This window comes from Silurus aristotelis (genome assembly GCF_946808225.1).
Source record: "Silurus aristotelis genome assembly, chromosome: 15".
NCBI classification, from domain to species: Eukaryota; Metazoa; Chordata; class Actinopteri; order Siluriformes; family Siluridae; genus Silurus; species Silurus aristotelis.
This window is the reverse complement of record NC_139588.1, coordinates 473,429-490,080: the sequence shown is the minus strand read 5'-3', so window position 1 is coordinate 490,080 and position 16,652 is coordinate 473,429. Positions and strand designations below refer to the sequence as shown.

The 16,652-nt window shown below is 39.1% G+C and overlaps 2 protein-coding genes across 10 annotated transcripts in view; both read left to right on the top strand.

The window, feature by feature from the left end:
- Positions 1–16,652, top strand: part of LOC310738056 (uncharacterized protein) — a 491,148-nt gene that overhangs the window by 260,806 nt on the left and 213,690 nt on the right. The window lies entirely within an intron of this gene.
- Positions 14,440–16,652, top strand: part of LOC310738088 (NLR family CARD domain-containing protein 3-like) — a 4,494-nt gene continuing 2,281 nt past the window's right edge. The window contains exons 1-4 of the mRNA XM_083563043.1: positions 14,440–14,463; positions 15,221–15,337; positions 15,719–15,772; positions 16,000–16,652. The exon at positions 16,000–16,652 is cut by the window's right edge and continues 1,165 nt beyond it. Coding sequence (XP_083419169.1) covers positions 15,270–15,337; positions 15,719–15,772; positions 16,000–16,652 — 775 coding nt within the window. The 5' untranslated portion in view covers positions 14,440–14,463; positions 15,221–15,269. The remainder of the gene's footprint in view (positions 14,464–15,220; positions 15,338–15,718; positions 15,773–15,999) is intronic.

Below are 16,652 nucleotides of genomic sequence, written 5' to 3'. Positions count from 1 at the left end.
CTATAAAAACCTCTTGCTGTTTTGTTTTTCTGTATTTCTTCAGATGGATGTGCACAAAGGACTGTGTCGAAGGAAATGAACTTGTATTTTTAGAATGCTCTAAACAGGTATGAGACAGGTATGAGGTGTGAGGTATTATGGGAGTGTGAGTGTATTATAAACATTATAACATAAATACTTACCTCAACCCTATTAAACCCAAGTCCTCTTCACCTCACCTACATCAGTACCTGACTTTACTAAGACCCTTCTGTCTGAATGAGCACAAATCTAAACAAACACAATCCATAATCTAGTGGAACATCTTTCCAGAGAGGGAAGCTTATTATAAGAGCAAATGGAGACTGAATGTGGAATGGGATGTTCAAAAAGCACATATAAATCTTATGGCCAGGTGTCCACAAACTTTTAGCAATATAGTGTATAGATTAAGCATATTTATATGTGGAATCTTGTTTAATTTGACATCACACTGCATTATTAATTCATCATTTATGGATTGTCTTTTTACTCAACTTCAAACAATCTGATCTTGCTTAAAATTACATCTGAGATATAGAAAGTAATGTGTATAGTAAGGTGTTTATGCATGTTAATGCATGCAGAGCTTTGTTTTAGTATTTGTACATTTACTGCATGTATTTGAACATTCTTTGGGGAACAAGTTGGTGTGGTGGGGATTGGCTGGACCTGGGAGAGTTTTTCTCTGTGTATGTATTTGAATTGTTTTGTCTATTTTGCTTTATGTACAGTAGTTTCTGTCTATTTGTTAAGGACCCCCTTGAGAACTAGATGGTTCATCTGAAGTGGTTTATCCTTTCAATCAACTTACAGAAATATGAGCAAAATGAATCACCTTTTTAAATGAAAATAAAAGTGCATTACTGTGAGAGACGTGGGGGATGGCCTGAAGTACTTGGGTTGAGGCTGAAACCATAGATCTTAGGACTAAAGGAAATACATTGGCTAATAAAACAGATTCTGTCATAGAAGGTGTTTCATTTTGGTAACTGTTTCCACATAAATAGCTCTGAGCTCTTTCCTGTTTGCAGTGGTGATGGACAGGTTGAAGGACAAGGTCAGACAGGAGTCTCCATGGACTATGTTGTTTGTGGAGGATATTGTGATTTGTGGTTGGAGTAGGGAGTAGGTGGAGAAGAGCCTGGAGAGGTGGAGGTGCACGCTGGAGAAAAGGGGAATGAAAGTCAGTAGGAGTAAGACAGAGTACATGTGTGTGAATGAGAGGGAGGGCAGTGGAGGGGTGCGGTTGCAGGGAGAAGAGGTGGAGAAGGTGGGGAAAATATATATTAGTATTAAGATGGGCCTTATACTAGTTCTCTAAACACACATTCCTATGTTATCTGTTCAATGTCTATACAATCTTTATGATGTGAGCATGTAAGGTACACGGAATGTCTTTGTCTGGACTCACACATCTCTGGTTACTGTGTCTTCTTACCCAATCAGAATCAGTTTTAGCTCAGGGGTTTTACAGAGTCTACTGTGTATATACAGTGAAGAAAATAAGTATTTGAACACCCTGCTATTTTGCAAGTTCTCCCACTTAGAAATCATGGAGGGGTCTGAAATTGTCATCGTAGGTGCATGTCCACTGTGAGAGACATAATCTAAAAAAGAAATCCAGTAATCACAATATATGATTTTTAAACTATTTATTTGTATGATACAGCTGCAAATAAGTATTTGAACACCTGTCTATCTGCTAGAATTCTGACCCTCAAAGACCTGTTAGTCTGCCTTTAAAATGTCCACCTCCACTACATTTATTATCCTGAATTAGATGCACCTGTTTGAGGTCGTTAGCTACATAAAGACACCTGTCCACCTCATACAATCAGTAAGAATCCAACTACTAACATGGCCAAGACAAACGAGCTGTCCAAAGACACTAGAGACAAAATTGTACACCTCCACAAGGCTGGAAAGGGCTACGGGGAAATTGCCAAGCAGCTTGGTGAAAAAAGGTCCACTGTTGGAGCAATCATTAGAAAATTGAAGAAGCTAAACATGACTGTCAATCTCCCTCGGACTGGGGCTCCATGCAAGATCTCACCTCGTGGGGTCTCAATGATCCTAAGGAAGGTGAGAAATCAGACCAGAACTACACGGGAGGAGCTGGTCAATGACCTGAAAAGAGCTGGGGCCACCGTTTCCAAAGTTACTGTTGTTATACACTAAGACGTCATGGTTTGAAATCATGCATGGCACTGAAGGTTCCCCTGCTTAAACCAGCACATGTCCAGGCATGTCTTAAGTTTGTCAATGACCATTTGGATGATCCAGAGGAGTCATGGGGGAAAGTCATGTGGTCAGATGAGACCAAAATAGAACTTTTGGGTCATAATTCCACTAAACCTGTTTGGAGGAAGAAGAATAATAAGTACCATCCCAAGAACACCATCCCTACTGTGAAGCATGGGGGTGGTAGCATCATGCTTTGGGGGTGTCTTTCTGCACATGGGACAGGGCGACTGCACTGTATTAAGGAGAGGATGACCGGGGCCATGTTTTGCGAGATTTTGGGGAAGAACCTCCTTCCCTCAGTTAGAGCATTGAAGATGGGTCGAGGCTGGGTCTTCCAACATGACAATGACCCGAAGCACACAGCCAGGATAACCAAGGAGTGGCTCTGTAAGAAGCATATCATGGTTCTGGCGTGGCCTAGCCAGTCTCCTGACCTAAACCCAATAGAGAATCTTTGAAAGGAGCTCAAACTCCGTGTTTCTCAGCGACAGTCCAGAAACCTGACTGATCTAAAAAAGATCTGTGTGGAGGAGTGGGCCAAAATCCCTCCTGCAGTGTGTGCAAACCTGGTGAAAAACTACAGGAAACGTTTGACCTCTGTAATTGCAAACAAAGGCTCCTGTACCAAATATTAACATTGACTTTCTCAGGTGTTCAAATACTTATTTGCAGCTGTATCATACAAATAAATAGTTTAAAAATCATACATTGTGATTTCTGGATTTTTTTTTTTTTAGATTATGTCTCTCACAGTGGACATGCACCTACGATGACAATTTCAGACCCCTCCATGATTTCTAAGTGGGAGAACTTGCAAAATAGCAGGGTGTTCCACAGTCTGAAGCTATTTCAGACCATTATCTCATCTCTTTTAAAATTTGCCTCAGTCATTGCATTACTACTTCACCACGTTATCGTGTTAAGCGTACTTACACGTCAGCTACAGCAGCGCGTTTTATTAACAATCTTCCAGAAATTACGATATTAGATAGATCTCCGTCTGACCCTGCAGAGCTCGACTGGGCCACTGAACACCTAGAATCAATGTTACGTTATACCCTAGATGATGTAGCTCCCCTTAAGACCAAAATGATCAGGGAGAAAAAATTAGCACAGTGGTATAATGATCATACACGCACCTTAAAACAGACCACTCGAAAATTAGAACGGAAATGGCGTCAAACAAAATTACAAGTATTTCAAATAGCATGGAAGGAGAGCCTCCTAAATTATAGAAAATCTCTTAGTGCTGCTAGATCAGCATATTTCTCCACCCTCATAGAAAATAACAAGCATAATCCTAGATTTTTATTCAGCACGGTAGCAAAATTAACAGGGAATAAAAGCACTGCACTCACAAGCACACCATTAATAGGTAGTAATGATTTAATGAACTTTTTTAATAATAAAATTGAAAACATCAGGCAAAAAATCCAAACGATTAATATAAATCCAAATTATTTTACAAGTAACCCTGTAGACAGCAGTGTAATTATAACAGACAATCAATTACAAAGTTTTACTCCTATTCACGAGAATGACTTAATTTCATTAATTTCCTCATCAAAATCATCAACCTGCATTCTCGATCCCTTGCCTACAGGTTTCTTTAAACAGATCATTCCAGAGGTAATTGAACCTGTTTTAAAAATAATAAACTCTTCCATTAGCACTGGTTTTGTACCAAAATCCTTCAAACTGGCAGTTATCCACCCCCTAATTAAGAAACCTGACCTTGACCCATGTCAGCTGTCCAACTACAGACCAATATCAAATCTCCCCTTCATAGCCAAAATTTTGAAAAAGGTTGTAGCACAGCAGTTATGCTCACACCTACTTATGAATAACATTTTTGAAATGTATCAGTCAGGAGTTTGGCCTCATCATAGCACACAGACGGTGCTAGTTAAGGTGGTAAATGACCTGTTATTGGCCTTTGATCAGGGTTTTGTCTCTTTACTTGTTTTGCTCGACCTTAGTGCAGCTTTTGACACCATTGATCACACTATACTACTTGCTAGACTTGAGAACGTTGTTGGAATAAAAGGGAACAGTTCTCTCTTGGCTCAGGTCTTATTTGACTGATCCCTATCAGTTTGTTGATGTAAATGGTGAGTTCTCCACACTCTATGAGGTAAAGTTTGGTGTTCCTCAAGGATCTGTCTTAGGCCCACTGCTTTTCTCTTTATATATGCTGCCTCTTGGTGAAATCATTCATAAACATGGGATTCGCTTCCATTGCTATGCTGATGACACACAGCTGTATATTTCAGCAAAGCCAGATGAGCGAGATCAGCTTAACAATGTTGAGAAGTGTGTAAAGGACATTAGACAGTGGATGCTTAATAACTTTCTTCTGCTCAACTCAGATAAGACGGAAGTACTTTTACTAGGACCACATGCAGCTAGAAGTAAACGTTCCGATTACGTAGCATCTCTGGATGGTGTTTCTGTTTCAGCATGTACGGCTGTCAAAGACCTTGGTGTGATTATTGACTTGAGTCTTTCCTTTGAGTCTCACGTGAATAATATCACCAGGATCGCCTTCTTTCACCTTAGAAATATTGCTAAAATTAGAAATATGATGTCGTTACAGGATGCAGAAAAACTAGTTCATGCTTTTGTTACATCTAGATTAGACTACTGTAACGCTTTACTGTCCGAGTAAGTGCATAAATAAGCTTCAGTTAGTTCAGAATGCAGCAGCAAGAGTCCTCACTAGATCTAGGAAATATGACCACATCACCCCTGTTTTAATCAGTCTACACTGGCTCCCACTAAAATCTCGCATTGATTATAAAATATTACTACTGACGTATAAAGCACTTAACGGTCTTGCACCGCAGTATCTGAGTGAACTTCTCTACCAGTATGATCCTCCACGCCTACTTAGATCAAAAGGTGCTGGCTATCTGTTGGTTGCTCAAATAATGAAGCCTACAGCAGGGGGCAGATCTTTTTCTTATAAAGCCCCACAGTTATGGAACAACTTTCCAATCAGTGTTCAGGACTCAGACACAGTCTCAGTGTTCAAGTCGAGGTTGAAAACTTATTTATTTAGTCAAGCCTTTTATCAGTAGATTTTTCTTAGGTAAAGGAGCAGATCTGGAGGGAGCATGGATATAGAGTGTTTGGTGAACACTCTATATTTGTATGCTGTCGTCCCCTCACATTCACACGTTCACTCGGGTTTGTTGACGGTGGTGTGGTGGGTCGTCACTTATCCCAGAGATCCCTCATGTCTGTGTTACCTTCTGGTTCTCCCTTTTAGTTATGCTGCCATAGCGAGTCTTGCCGCAGTCCAAACTGCACAGTAACATTAACTTTCATACACCAATAGGGACACCTAATAATCCATATCCTTATCTTCCCGTCACTCTCTCTCTCTCTCTCTCTCTCTCTCTCTCTCTCTCTCTCTCTCTCTCTCTCTCTCTCTCTCTCTCTCTCAGTCGAGTTAAACATGCTCCTGAGGCTCCAGTGACCACTGTTCCTGCCCCTCTCCCCTCCGTGGAACTTCACACTTCTGTGCAGCTTGGGACAGTCTCTCATCAACACCTTGGGTGGTTCCATGTAATTCCGGAGTAGAACGGGTGCTTTGAGGATGGATTGGACTGTAGTTGGTGTCGGCGGTCTGCTTCAAATGGACATTTGGTACAACCCAGATGAGGATGGGTTCCCTCTTGAGTCTGGTTCCTCTCAAGGTTTCTTCCTTATGCCATCTCGGGGAGTTTTTCCTTGCCACAGTTGCTCATCAGGGACAAACATACTTACAAAGAACATATTTACGTTTAATCAACACATTATCTGTGTAAAGCTGCTTTGAGACAATGTTCATTGTTAAAAGCGCTATACAAATAAAAATGAATTGAATACTTGCATAATCGTGAAGTTAGTGCACAAGAGGCAGTGTATAGGTTGACAAATATGCATTTAAAGGAGTGTTCCAGAAATGTTCAGTTTATTCCCACAGGTGATTCAGCTCGTATGAGTTTACCATTGCAAGTTCTACAAAACAAGTTGCAGTCGCAAACTTTAAGAAGTGAAGAGATGTGGATGAAAAGTTTGGTTGATCGTTACAAGAATAGACCACGTCAGAGTGTTTTTGACGATATGTGCTTAGCCACATTTGCGTCTGAGTATCGTATTACATCTTAAGGTCAGTCTCCCAATGAAATGACATTAGATAATAATCTTGGTTTTATTGTTACAAAAAACACATTCAGCCTGCAGTTGTTCGTTATGCACGATTTTCAGTGACTAAGAGTCCTGAAAAGTTTTACCAAAGTATACTGCAGTTGTTTTCTCCTTATCGTGCAGATACGGAACTAAAACCAGAGGGATATACTACTTATGAACATTTTTATAAAGAAGGTGTTTAGGTAATGGATTAGTAAAATTGGTTTAAAATGTAGTCAATAAAAACAGAGCATTATTTGAAAAGGATGCAGACGTGTTGGATACCGCACACAATACTGTTAATACTGAGGGCATATTAGAAAGTGCATGGTGTTCCCTTTGTCCTGAGCAGCAAGTTGATCATTTAGAACGTAAACAGGTTAGACGTGAGATTGTCCAAGAAGAAGAAGATGATAATGAAAGTATTCCAGATTTGACTGATAAAAACGTTCAAGTTACAAAAGTTACACAGTTACACAAAAAATTGTTTAAGTCGTGTTAAAGGGTTAAGTATAATTTGTTCCCTAAACAAAACCCAGATGGCTGTTTTTAATAAAATAAGGCAGTGGTGTTTGGGTAAAATTAGAGGAGAAAACACAAAACCTTTTTATTTGTTTATTACTGGTGGTGCAGGAACAGGCAAAACTCATTTAATTGAAGCCATAAAATGAGTCTTCATGACTATTGTCTCAGATTTCTTTGAATCCAGATGATATTTGTGTTGCTTTAACAGCACCAACAGGCATTGCAGCATACAATTTAAAGGCTGCAACAATATTTAGTATTGGCACAAATGTAAAATTGCCATACACACCGTTGGGTGAGGACAAATTAAATTCTTTGCGAGCAAATTTCCATGGTCTTCAAATACTAATAGACGAAATATCTATGGTTGATCATAAATTATTGGCATATATACATGGAAGATTACGTGAAATTAAACAGAGTGGAGATTTGTCTGCTTTTGGTAATGTGAGTGTAATTACTGTTGAGGACTTTTTCCAATTGCCTCCTGTGAAGGGAAAACCATTGTATGTGGATGTACCTGAAATGAGTTTATGGAGTTGTTTTAGTGTTGTTGAACTCACACAGGTTGTTAGACAAAAGGACAGTAATTTTGCTGAAATGTTAAACATTTAAGAAAGAAGCAAAACAACTGCACTAAACAAAGATGATGTAATGATGTAATCATATCAAGTTGTGACAAGGTTGAGGAAGATAATGTATCTTTACACATTTATGCTACAAATGATCAAGTGCATATGCACAACTTGAAGCAGGTGATAAAAATGTGCCCGGAAATTGAAACGATAGAGGCAGAGGATTATGCACGGAGTAAAAAAAAAAACAGGCAAAATAGAATTAATAGCTGGTCATCATGTAAAGGTTCATAACACATGTTTGCCAGAAAAGTTACTTTTAGGCAGAGATGCACGTGTTATGTTAATTAAAAACATAGATGTTGATGATGGATTAGTTATTGGTGTTTGTGGTGTAGTTACTCATATCGTACGTTCATCTAAAGAGAAGTTACCTGAAACTGTATACGTTCAGTTTGATGATAGTCATGTGGGATTGAAAAGACAAAAACAATGTTCATTTGAGGCAGCAAAATTGCTCCATTCTACACCTATGATACTGCTGTCGTTAGTTTAAAGTGTTTGCACCTGGTCAGGTTATGTAGCTTTGAGCCGGGTAAGGAGTTTGTCAGGGTTAACAATTAAAGACTTTAGTGAAAAGGCCATTTTCTGTAATGATCAGATTTGTGAAGCTCTTCAAGAAATGCCATCTTTTATGGCACATGATGAATCATTGGTGACAGTACAAGATAGTTCCTTTTCTGTGTTTATACTGAATGTACAGAGTTTGCATTGCCATAAAGAGGATTTAAAATGTGTCTAGTCAACATTTACAACCAACATGTATTGCTGTAACTGAAACATGGCTGCCAGAACACTATCTGCCTGAAAGTGTACATTTAAAAAACTACAACTTTGTGGGTATTCCTCGTTGTGTTGCATACACAAGTATATGTCCTCCTTTCAATGATTTGTAACTACAACAACACGGTGGAGTTGGAGTTTATACAACATGTGGAGTGCCAAACACTATTATAACAATTCCAAATCTTAATTTACAATGCCTGTTGACACATTTTCCTGAAAATGATATTTTGCTTGGTGTTATTTATAGACCACAAACATACCCTTTGTGTAGTTTTACAGAAAATATGGGCAGGTTAATTAATCAGCTGCCCTTAATTTCAAATAACATTGTGCTTGTGGGAGACTTTAATAATGATGCATTAAAGTCTAATTCTGTGTGCTCTTTTATGGCAGATAGGGGTTTTATTCAACATGTTACGGAACCTACAACAGAAAAAGGAACATTAATTGATCATGTGTACATAAAACGTATGACAAATTTCTCAGTACACACTTTACACTATATTGTGCCAGTGTACTTTAGCACACACGAGGGAATTTTGTGCTCTTTTAAACTTTCAATTCAAATGGTCTCTGATTCTCTGTTGAAAGTCAAATAGTATACTTTACTAGAAAAATGCTAGTATGTTTACTTAAATCTGACAAATATTGAGTTTACTAAAATAGTTAATTATTGGTAAAATGTTAAAATAAATATTTGAGATTACAAATAAAAATTAAGTAATATAACTCGAAATGTTTGAGACATTTCATTGGGCATGCGCAATGAAGCACAACTCCCCTCCCCCACACTTTGCTGAAGCTCATGGACTGAAGACGGTTTGAGCATCTACTGATTAAGGTATTAATTAAGGCATATTTTTGTTTCCTTGTTTTAGTTATAATCATGATGTTTACTTGAATTAATATTACTTTGCTGAACATGTTAGGAACTTTTAATCTTGTCTTTACATAAACATCTTTTGGACCGTTTGTAGCTTTGAACACCTCGTGTTGGAAACCAACATCTAAAATGTCATTTTGCACTTTAGATCTGTAAAATCGGATTACCGGTTAATTATTTAGAAATGCTTTATTTTTGTTAATTTGATTACTCGGTCGTGACAATGCGGGACCTGGCAGTGTAACTTAACTAGTCTATAATTAGCATGCGTTATTGAATCTAGCCATTTTCATCGTGATGTGGAGCGGGGATGGGGAAGGAAGAAAAAACATTTGCGAGATTTTGGAAGGAAGGAAGGAAAAAAACTCGAGAAGAAAAAAAAACGTAACATGGGAGACAAAAAAAAAAAAACTGTCTTATTCAGTGCAAGTTTTGACTGAATACACCGTCAAACTGTAACCACCGCGCGAAAATACAAAAGTAACGTCTGAATGTCGCCAGCGCGTGCACTGCGCATGCATCTTTTAAAAGACAGCGTTGAAGTGTAGGTTACTGAATAGTACAGATTCAAGCTGCGTGTTTTAGTTTTAAAGAAGTAGTTCACCAAACATTTTTCCCATGACTTTCATGATAATTAGATTTTTTTCAATAGTTAATACCAATAGTATTGTTCATTGTTAAAGTTGTGGATTAATTCATTTTATTGGTAATATTTAATGCTAAATGAGCATGTGAACTTCATTGCAAGTTACTCTCCCTTTACCTTGCCTTTAACTTAATTCTTTTCTTTTTTTTTTTTTTCTTTTTAGGTTTCCTGTTGATTGCCTTCTGCCATGCAGTGGAATTGTAAGTTTTGAACTCTGTCTTTAGATGTTGGATGTACTCTGACCTCTGGTATAGTCTTTAGACATAATTTAAGCTTTAGCTATTGTGGCTGAAAAGTGCAAAACACATTAACAAATATAGAAGCACATTAAAAGTGTACAAATGTATTGTCCTTATTGTGGATTCAAAAGGACCCTGTGTACTTCTGTACCCGGTCGGCTCAGAGGTCATCAATGTTCCTGGGACCCCGAGGCCTTTTATACTGAAGGACTATAAAACAGAAACTGGAAAACCTTATGCAAGGATAAATGAGTTTATTTGCAGAATGAAGCACTTTGAAGGTTAGTTTGCCAGAATGAAAGTATTGTTTATGTTTCGGGTAATAACATGGTTTGTTCTGTGTCTAGGAGAACAGGAAGTCAGTTCAGAATCAGATACAGAAGTTATCATAAGGACACAAAATCCTGAGAGATCTAACCTGACTGACACACTGCTGATAACAAAAAAAGAACATTTTTTTCTTCAATTCTGCTGAAGTTTGCTTTAGTTCATTATTATTATTTTTACTTAATTTATATTCATGCTTCAGTTTTTATCCTTATTTCCAAGTCTGTTTATGTTTATAATAATTATGAAGAGACTCATGCAGGCCATGGGCAAGTTTAAATTCTCTCTTTCTCCCCTGATTCTAACCTGACAGCTCCTTTTACACAGTCAGTCCTTCTTAGGCTGTACTCTGGTTTCTATAGGGGGTTTTTGTGAGAAAATTGATGTTCAAAGTCCAGTTGTTTCCTTTAAAGTGTAATAAAGTTGTAATGCTTCGTCACAGTTCTCTGGCCACTGTAATCGAGGATGTTGCATGACCACGTGGTATCATCATGGTGGAGGGTTTAGCTGTTTGTAATTTGATTGCAGATGCTGGAAGCACAGACTGCTGGGGCTGTGGAGGAACTGACTTCTGGAGAAGCTGCTGCTTTGTTTCATTATTTACTTTCTTTGGTGTTTGTGTGTGTGTTTACTGATTAGTAGAAATACAAGATGATGTCAAACTCAGTGAACACGTTCTACAGTGGACTCAGACATAAAAGTAGAACAGGCTTTTCTACTCATTAAAATGTATGTCCAAACTTGCTTTTATATGTTTAATAACATTTATAATTAAATATGACACATTTGACAACTTTTATTGATAGTACCACAAAATTGGAAGTTGGCTGTTAATTAGGAAGTACTCGTTTGAAGACACTGGGACTTATGATGGTAAGATCGCTTATGAAGTGAGAATCTAGAGTAAGGGCATAAAAATCTTGAAAAGGTTTGAGAAGAAACCTTTTTTCAGGACCCACTTTCACGTTCGGCACCAGTGGGACACAGTATGGAGTTCAGGATGGAGAAGTTTCTAAAGGGAGAAAAAGTCTGACTTTCCTCTCCTCCACAACATCTCCACTACATGCTGTTATTAATCACAGCACTTTCTCTTTTAGTTCTTGCTCTTTAAATTGAACTTGACCGAGTGCGATTAAAATAATTCCGTTTCCAACTCGTCAAAGAGTCGCTTCAAAGAGTCGGTTCAAAGAGTCGGTTCAAATAGTCGAGTCAGTTTTCCGAAAGTGAAAGTGTTTCTCAGCCTCGAGTCCATGTGGAGGAGTGGTTGGAAAAACACAAAGATCTTCAACAGCAGTCAGAAGCAGTGAGATTCATGTCCAACAACAAGCAGTGCTGAAGAAAAGTGGGTGAGTTTTTCCTAGAAATGACTTTCTATCGGAATAATGCGTTTGTGTTTTCTATGTAATGGAGTTTGTGGAAAGATCTACCTATCTACCTACCTACCTACCTACCTACCCACCCACCCACCCACCCACCTACCTACCTACCTACCTACCTACCTACCTACCTACCTACCTACCTACCTACCTACCTACCTACCTACCTACCTACCTACCTACCTACCTACCTACCTACCTACCTACCTACCTACCTACCTACCTACCTACCTACCTACCTACCTACCTACCTACCTACCTACAGTGGTGTGAAAGTGTTTTGTTCTAATTTTTTTGCATGTTTTACACTTTAATGTTTCAGATCAACAAACTAATTTAAATATATTTGTAAAAGATAGCATAAGTGAACACAACATGCAGTTTTAACTGAAATATTTTATTATTGAGGGAAAACAAAATCCAAAACTACATGGCCCTGTGTGAAAAAGTGTTTGCCCCTATACCTAATAACTGGTTGGACCACCCTTAGCAGCAACAACTGCAATCAAGCGTTTGCGATAACTTGCACTGAGTCTGTTACAGCGATGTGGAGAAATTTTGCTCCACTCATCTATGCAGAATTGTTGTAATTCAGCCACATTGGAGCGTTTTCCAGCATGAACTACCTTTTTAAAGCCATGCCACATGCGCTGTATCTCTCATAAACTCATTTCTAATGCTGTCCTTCGTCATCACTCCCAATGAACATCTCAACATCTTCAGCTCTGCTACCTCCAGCTCCACCTCCTGTCTTTTACTCAACGACACTGTCTTTAAACCATACAACATCTCAGGTCATCTGGTCCAACCAACTTTCCACTCTTTATCCTCTTAATCTCTGCTCTCACTTCCTCCTTACTAATCCCATCCACTTTCTGCCTTACCATCTCCACACCATCCAACCTTCTCTCTCTCTCTTATTTTCCTGCTCAAATCATCTGCTCAAAATATTTCCTCCATCTTCTCAACACACTCTCCTCATTAGTTAACACATTTCCATCTCCATCCTTTATTGCTCTAACTTGCAGCACATCCTTCCCAGCTCGGTTCCTCTGCCTGGCCAATCGCTACAAATCCTTTTCTCCTTCTTTAGTGTCCAACGTCTCATACAGCTCCTCGTATGCCTATGCTGCACATCTCCTTGTACTCCTGCCTACTTTTATTATCTCTCTCAATCCCAATTCTGTTTCTCCAACCTCTTTCTCCTTATATGTTCCAGCACTCTCCTCCTTTCTATTTTCAGATGTCACACCAAGTATGTTTCTCGCTGTCTCCCTCATCACTTATGCAGTAGTTCCCCAATCATCCAGCACGTCTTCACCACCACAGAGCCCCTGTCTGAGCTCTTCCCTGAACCTCACACTACAGTCTTCCTCCTTCAGTTTCCACCTTATTCTTCTTTCAGTCCTCACCCTCCTCCTCTTTTTCTTCACCTCCAAAACCATCCTACAGACCACCATCTGATGCTGTCTATCTACACTGTCCCCTGCCAACCCCTTACAGTCTCCAATCTTCTTCAGGTTACATCTCCTGCATAGAACATAGTCCACCTGTGTGCCCCTCCCTCCACTCCTTTATGTCACCCTATGCTCCTGCTTCTTCTTAAAATAAGTTCATAACTGCCATTTCCATCCTTTTAGCAAAATCTTCCACCATCTGCCCTTCCACATTCCTCTCCTTAAGGCCATACCTACCCATCATCTCCTCATCACCTCTGTTCCCTTCACCTAGATGCCCATAACTTGGGCCTGGACCGATCCGGTATAAATTTCTGATTTATACCGGATCCTCATTTATCCGGGCTTGAGTGCACTGTATTGTGCAACCCTAATGGCTGGGTTAACATTAAAGACTATATAATTTCTATTAATCATCAAAATATCTCTATTTTTTTGGAGGGTTATTGCTGTTATGATTCTGTTATTGTTATGTTGTTATATATGCTGTTTAGGTGCATTTGTTTACAGGGAACTCTCACCTGGACCAAGATTGTAGTAGCAATGTTTGTTTTTGCGTTTTCTAGGAATGTGATTGATTCCAGCAGAAGAGATCGGCATCTTCAGGACTCTGCGTGTACACGAGCATTGAAAAATGGAGATCCCTGATCAGGGGACAGGTCATGTGACCTTACCCTCAAAAGACTGGTAACCTGCCATGTTCTAGTATTTTACTAATGAACTGTTCATATCTGCATTATGGAGTTTCTATAGAAATAATAACTAATATTTATGGTAAGAATAAAACTTTAGCACTCACTTGAAAAAGTGGTTAATGAAATAATGTCCCACAACTGCTTATTTTTTGCCTTTTAATTAGTTTTTGTATTTATACTCCATGTTTCCATTGTCTCTTTGTGAAGACCTGTTTGTTTCTGCTCTTAGTCTATTCCAGGCATGGTAGCATGTGGAGATCTGCTACTATTAGCATTCTGTTGTATTTAAAGTTAAATGAAACAAGGTTGTGGATTTTTAAGGAACTATACTGCAGGGGTGTTTGTTCCCTGTTCACAATCTGTGTTCTGTATGCTACTATTCCTAGTGTGTAAAAAGTGAGAAAGATTATAATGAATTTTAAACAGAAATGAAAACCCCTCACCTGTACACAGGTAACATCTCTGTCAGGTGGCAACCACGAGTCGGAAACGAAAGTAACTCTATCATGTTTATGGAATCATTCAGCACACAAACAGAGGACAGGGAGTGTTATGAATCGTAATGCTGGATGAAACCAGCGGGGAAACTCAGCACAAGAGAGAGAGAGAGAGAGAGAGAGAGAGAGAGAGAGAGAGAGAGAGCATGCAGAGCTGACTGGTACTTTTAGTGAGTGTGTGTTTGTGTGTGTGTGTCCCGGCATGAGTATGACAAAAGATGTGCGTTACCGAGTGTGTGTGTGTGTGTGTGTGTGTGTGCGGTGTGTGTGTGTGTGTGGTCACGTGATTTTAAGGTGTGCAGCGCGGAGACCAAGGTGCAGGTGAATACCGAGCAGATCGACACTAAACTGGTGTCACACACTTGCGGTAACGCACAACTTTCCTCGTATTCACGCCGGGACACACACACACACACACACACACACACACACACACACACACACACACGAGCACTGCCTAAACTGAGATTATCTGGTGTTTTTATTTGTTTTGTTAAGGGAAATCTGCAAACTGTTTTCAGAAAGTGTGTGTCCGCCATACAATCGCACTAACAAACATCACAATTGTGATACAATTAATCGCGCAACACTATTTCAAGTTAAATGTAATAAATTTGAAGAGTTACCAGAAATATTGTGATACATTATAATACAAATTAAAATTTTTAAACAATGAAATTCTGTCTCATGTCCATTTCTATTATTTTAAACAGTAAAGGAAAGAGAGAGAGATCACACTCAGCAGAACCCAGCTGTGTCTCCATGAAGAGTGATGAGTCTATGAATCCTCCTCTCTACTTCAGAACTGGAATCTCCTCACCTGTACACAGGTAACATCCCATAATTCTCATAGTTACAGTCACAGTTAATGACTAAAGCTAGAATTCTAATCTATTATATCATTTTCATCTTTTACTCTTAAATCCAAATGTCTTCAGTGTCGAGCAAAAACCCAAAGAACTGGACTCCCTGTTCCAATACTTTTGGAGGTTTGTGTAGGAAGAATAGAAAAGTAGGAAAAAGTGGGAAATGAAAACAGGAGCACATTTAATTCTCCAGGTGCACAATGTTGGAGTTGTATTCAGCTCTGTGTTCTCCAAGTGTTCCTGCTCTCACTACAATTATTGTAGTACAATTTGTGTTCAGGTTTTGACTCCAGTATTAAAGTGAGGAACGTTGAGATCTTTAACACTTGTTGTTTTTGTTCCCAGTGTTCTACAGAAGGCAGGAGACAGAAGAGAGAAGAACATTAACACAGCTACAGGGTACGATCAAAACCAACACCATGACTGTGACACTGACACACTGCTATTCTAAAGCTCTCTGCTGTTAGTAACTACAGAGTGATTAGATGATAGAAAACCTCCAGTAGAATAAAGTAAATCCACAGTGAGAACATCATAAAGATCTATCTAGCAGGAAAAATGTGAACTTCTACTCTAATCATTGGAGCCCATGTCTCACCATGTCTTCCTTCTTCACCCTGTCACAGACACGACCCAGAATCCACTGCTGCAGATGAATTCCAGAAGAAGTTCAAGTTCAATCTGATGAAGAAGTTTGAGTGTTTGAATGGATTGATGCTAAAGCAGGAAAACCGAACCCTCCTGAATGAGATCTACACAGAGCTCTACATCACAGAGGGAGACAGTGGAGACATCAATAAAGAACATGAGGTGAAACAGATCGAGGCAGCATCAAGGAGGAACCCAACTGAGGAGACACCAATTGAATGCAGTGACATCTTCAAACCCTTACCTGAACAAGACAAAGCCATCAGGAGAGTTCTAACAAAACCCTTATCTGAACAAGATGAAGAACCCATCAGGAGAGTTCTGACTAAGGGAGTATCTGGAATTGGAAAAACAGTCTCTGTGCAGAAGTTTGTTCTGGACTGGGCTGAAGGAAAAACAAATCAGGACGTCCACCTCATATTCCCACTTCCTTTCAGAGAGCTGAATTTGATGAAGGAGCAGAAACTGAGTCTGATGGAGCTCCTTCATGTGTTTTTTAAGGAGATGAAAGAAATGGACATTTCCAGTTTGGAGAAGGTTTTGTTCATTTTTGATGGTTTGGATGAGTGTCGTTTTCCTCTGGATTTCCAGAAGACAATGAGAGTGTGTGATGTAACTGAATCAGCACCAG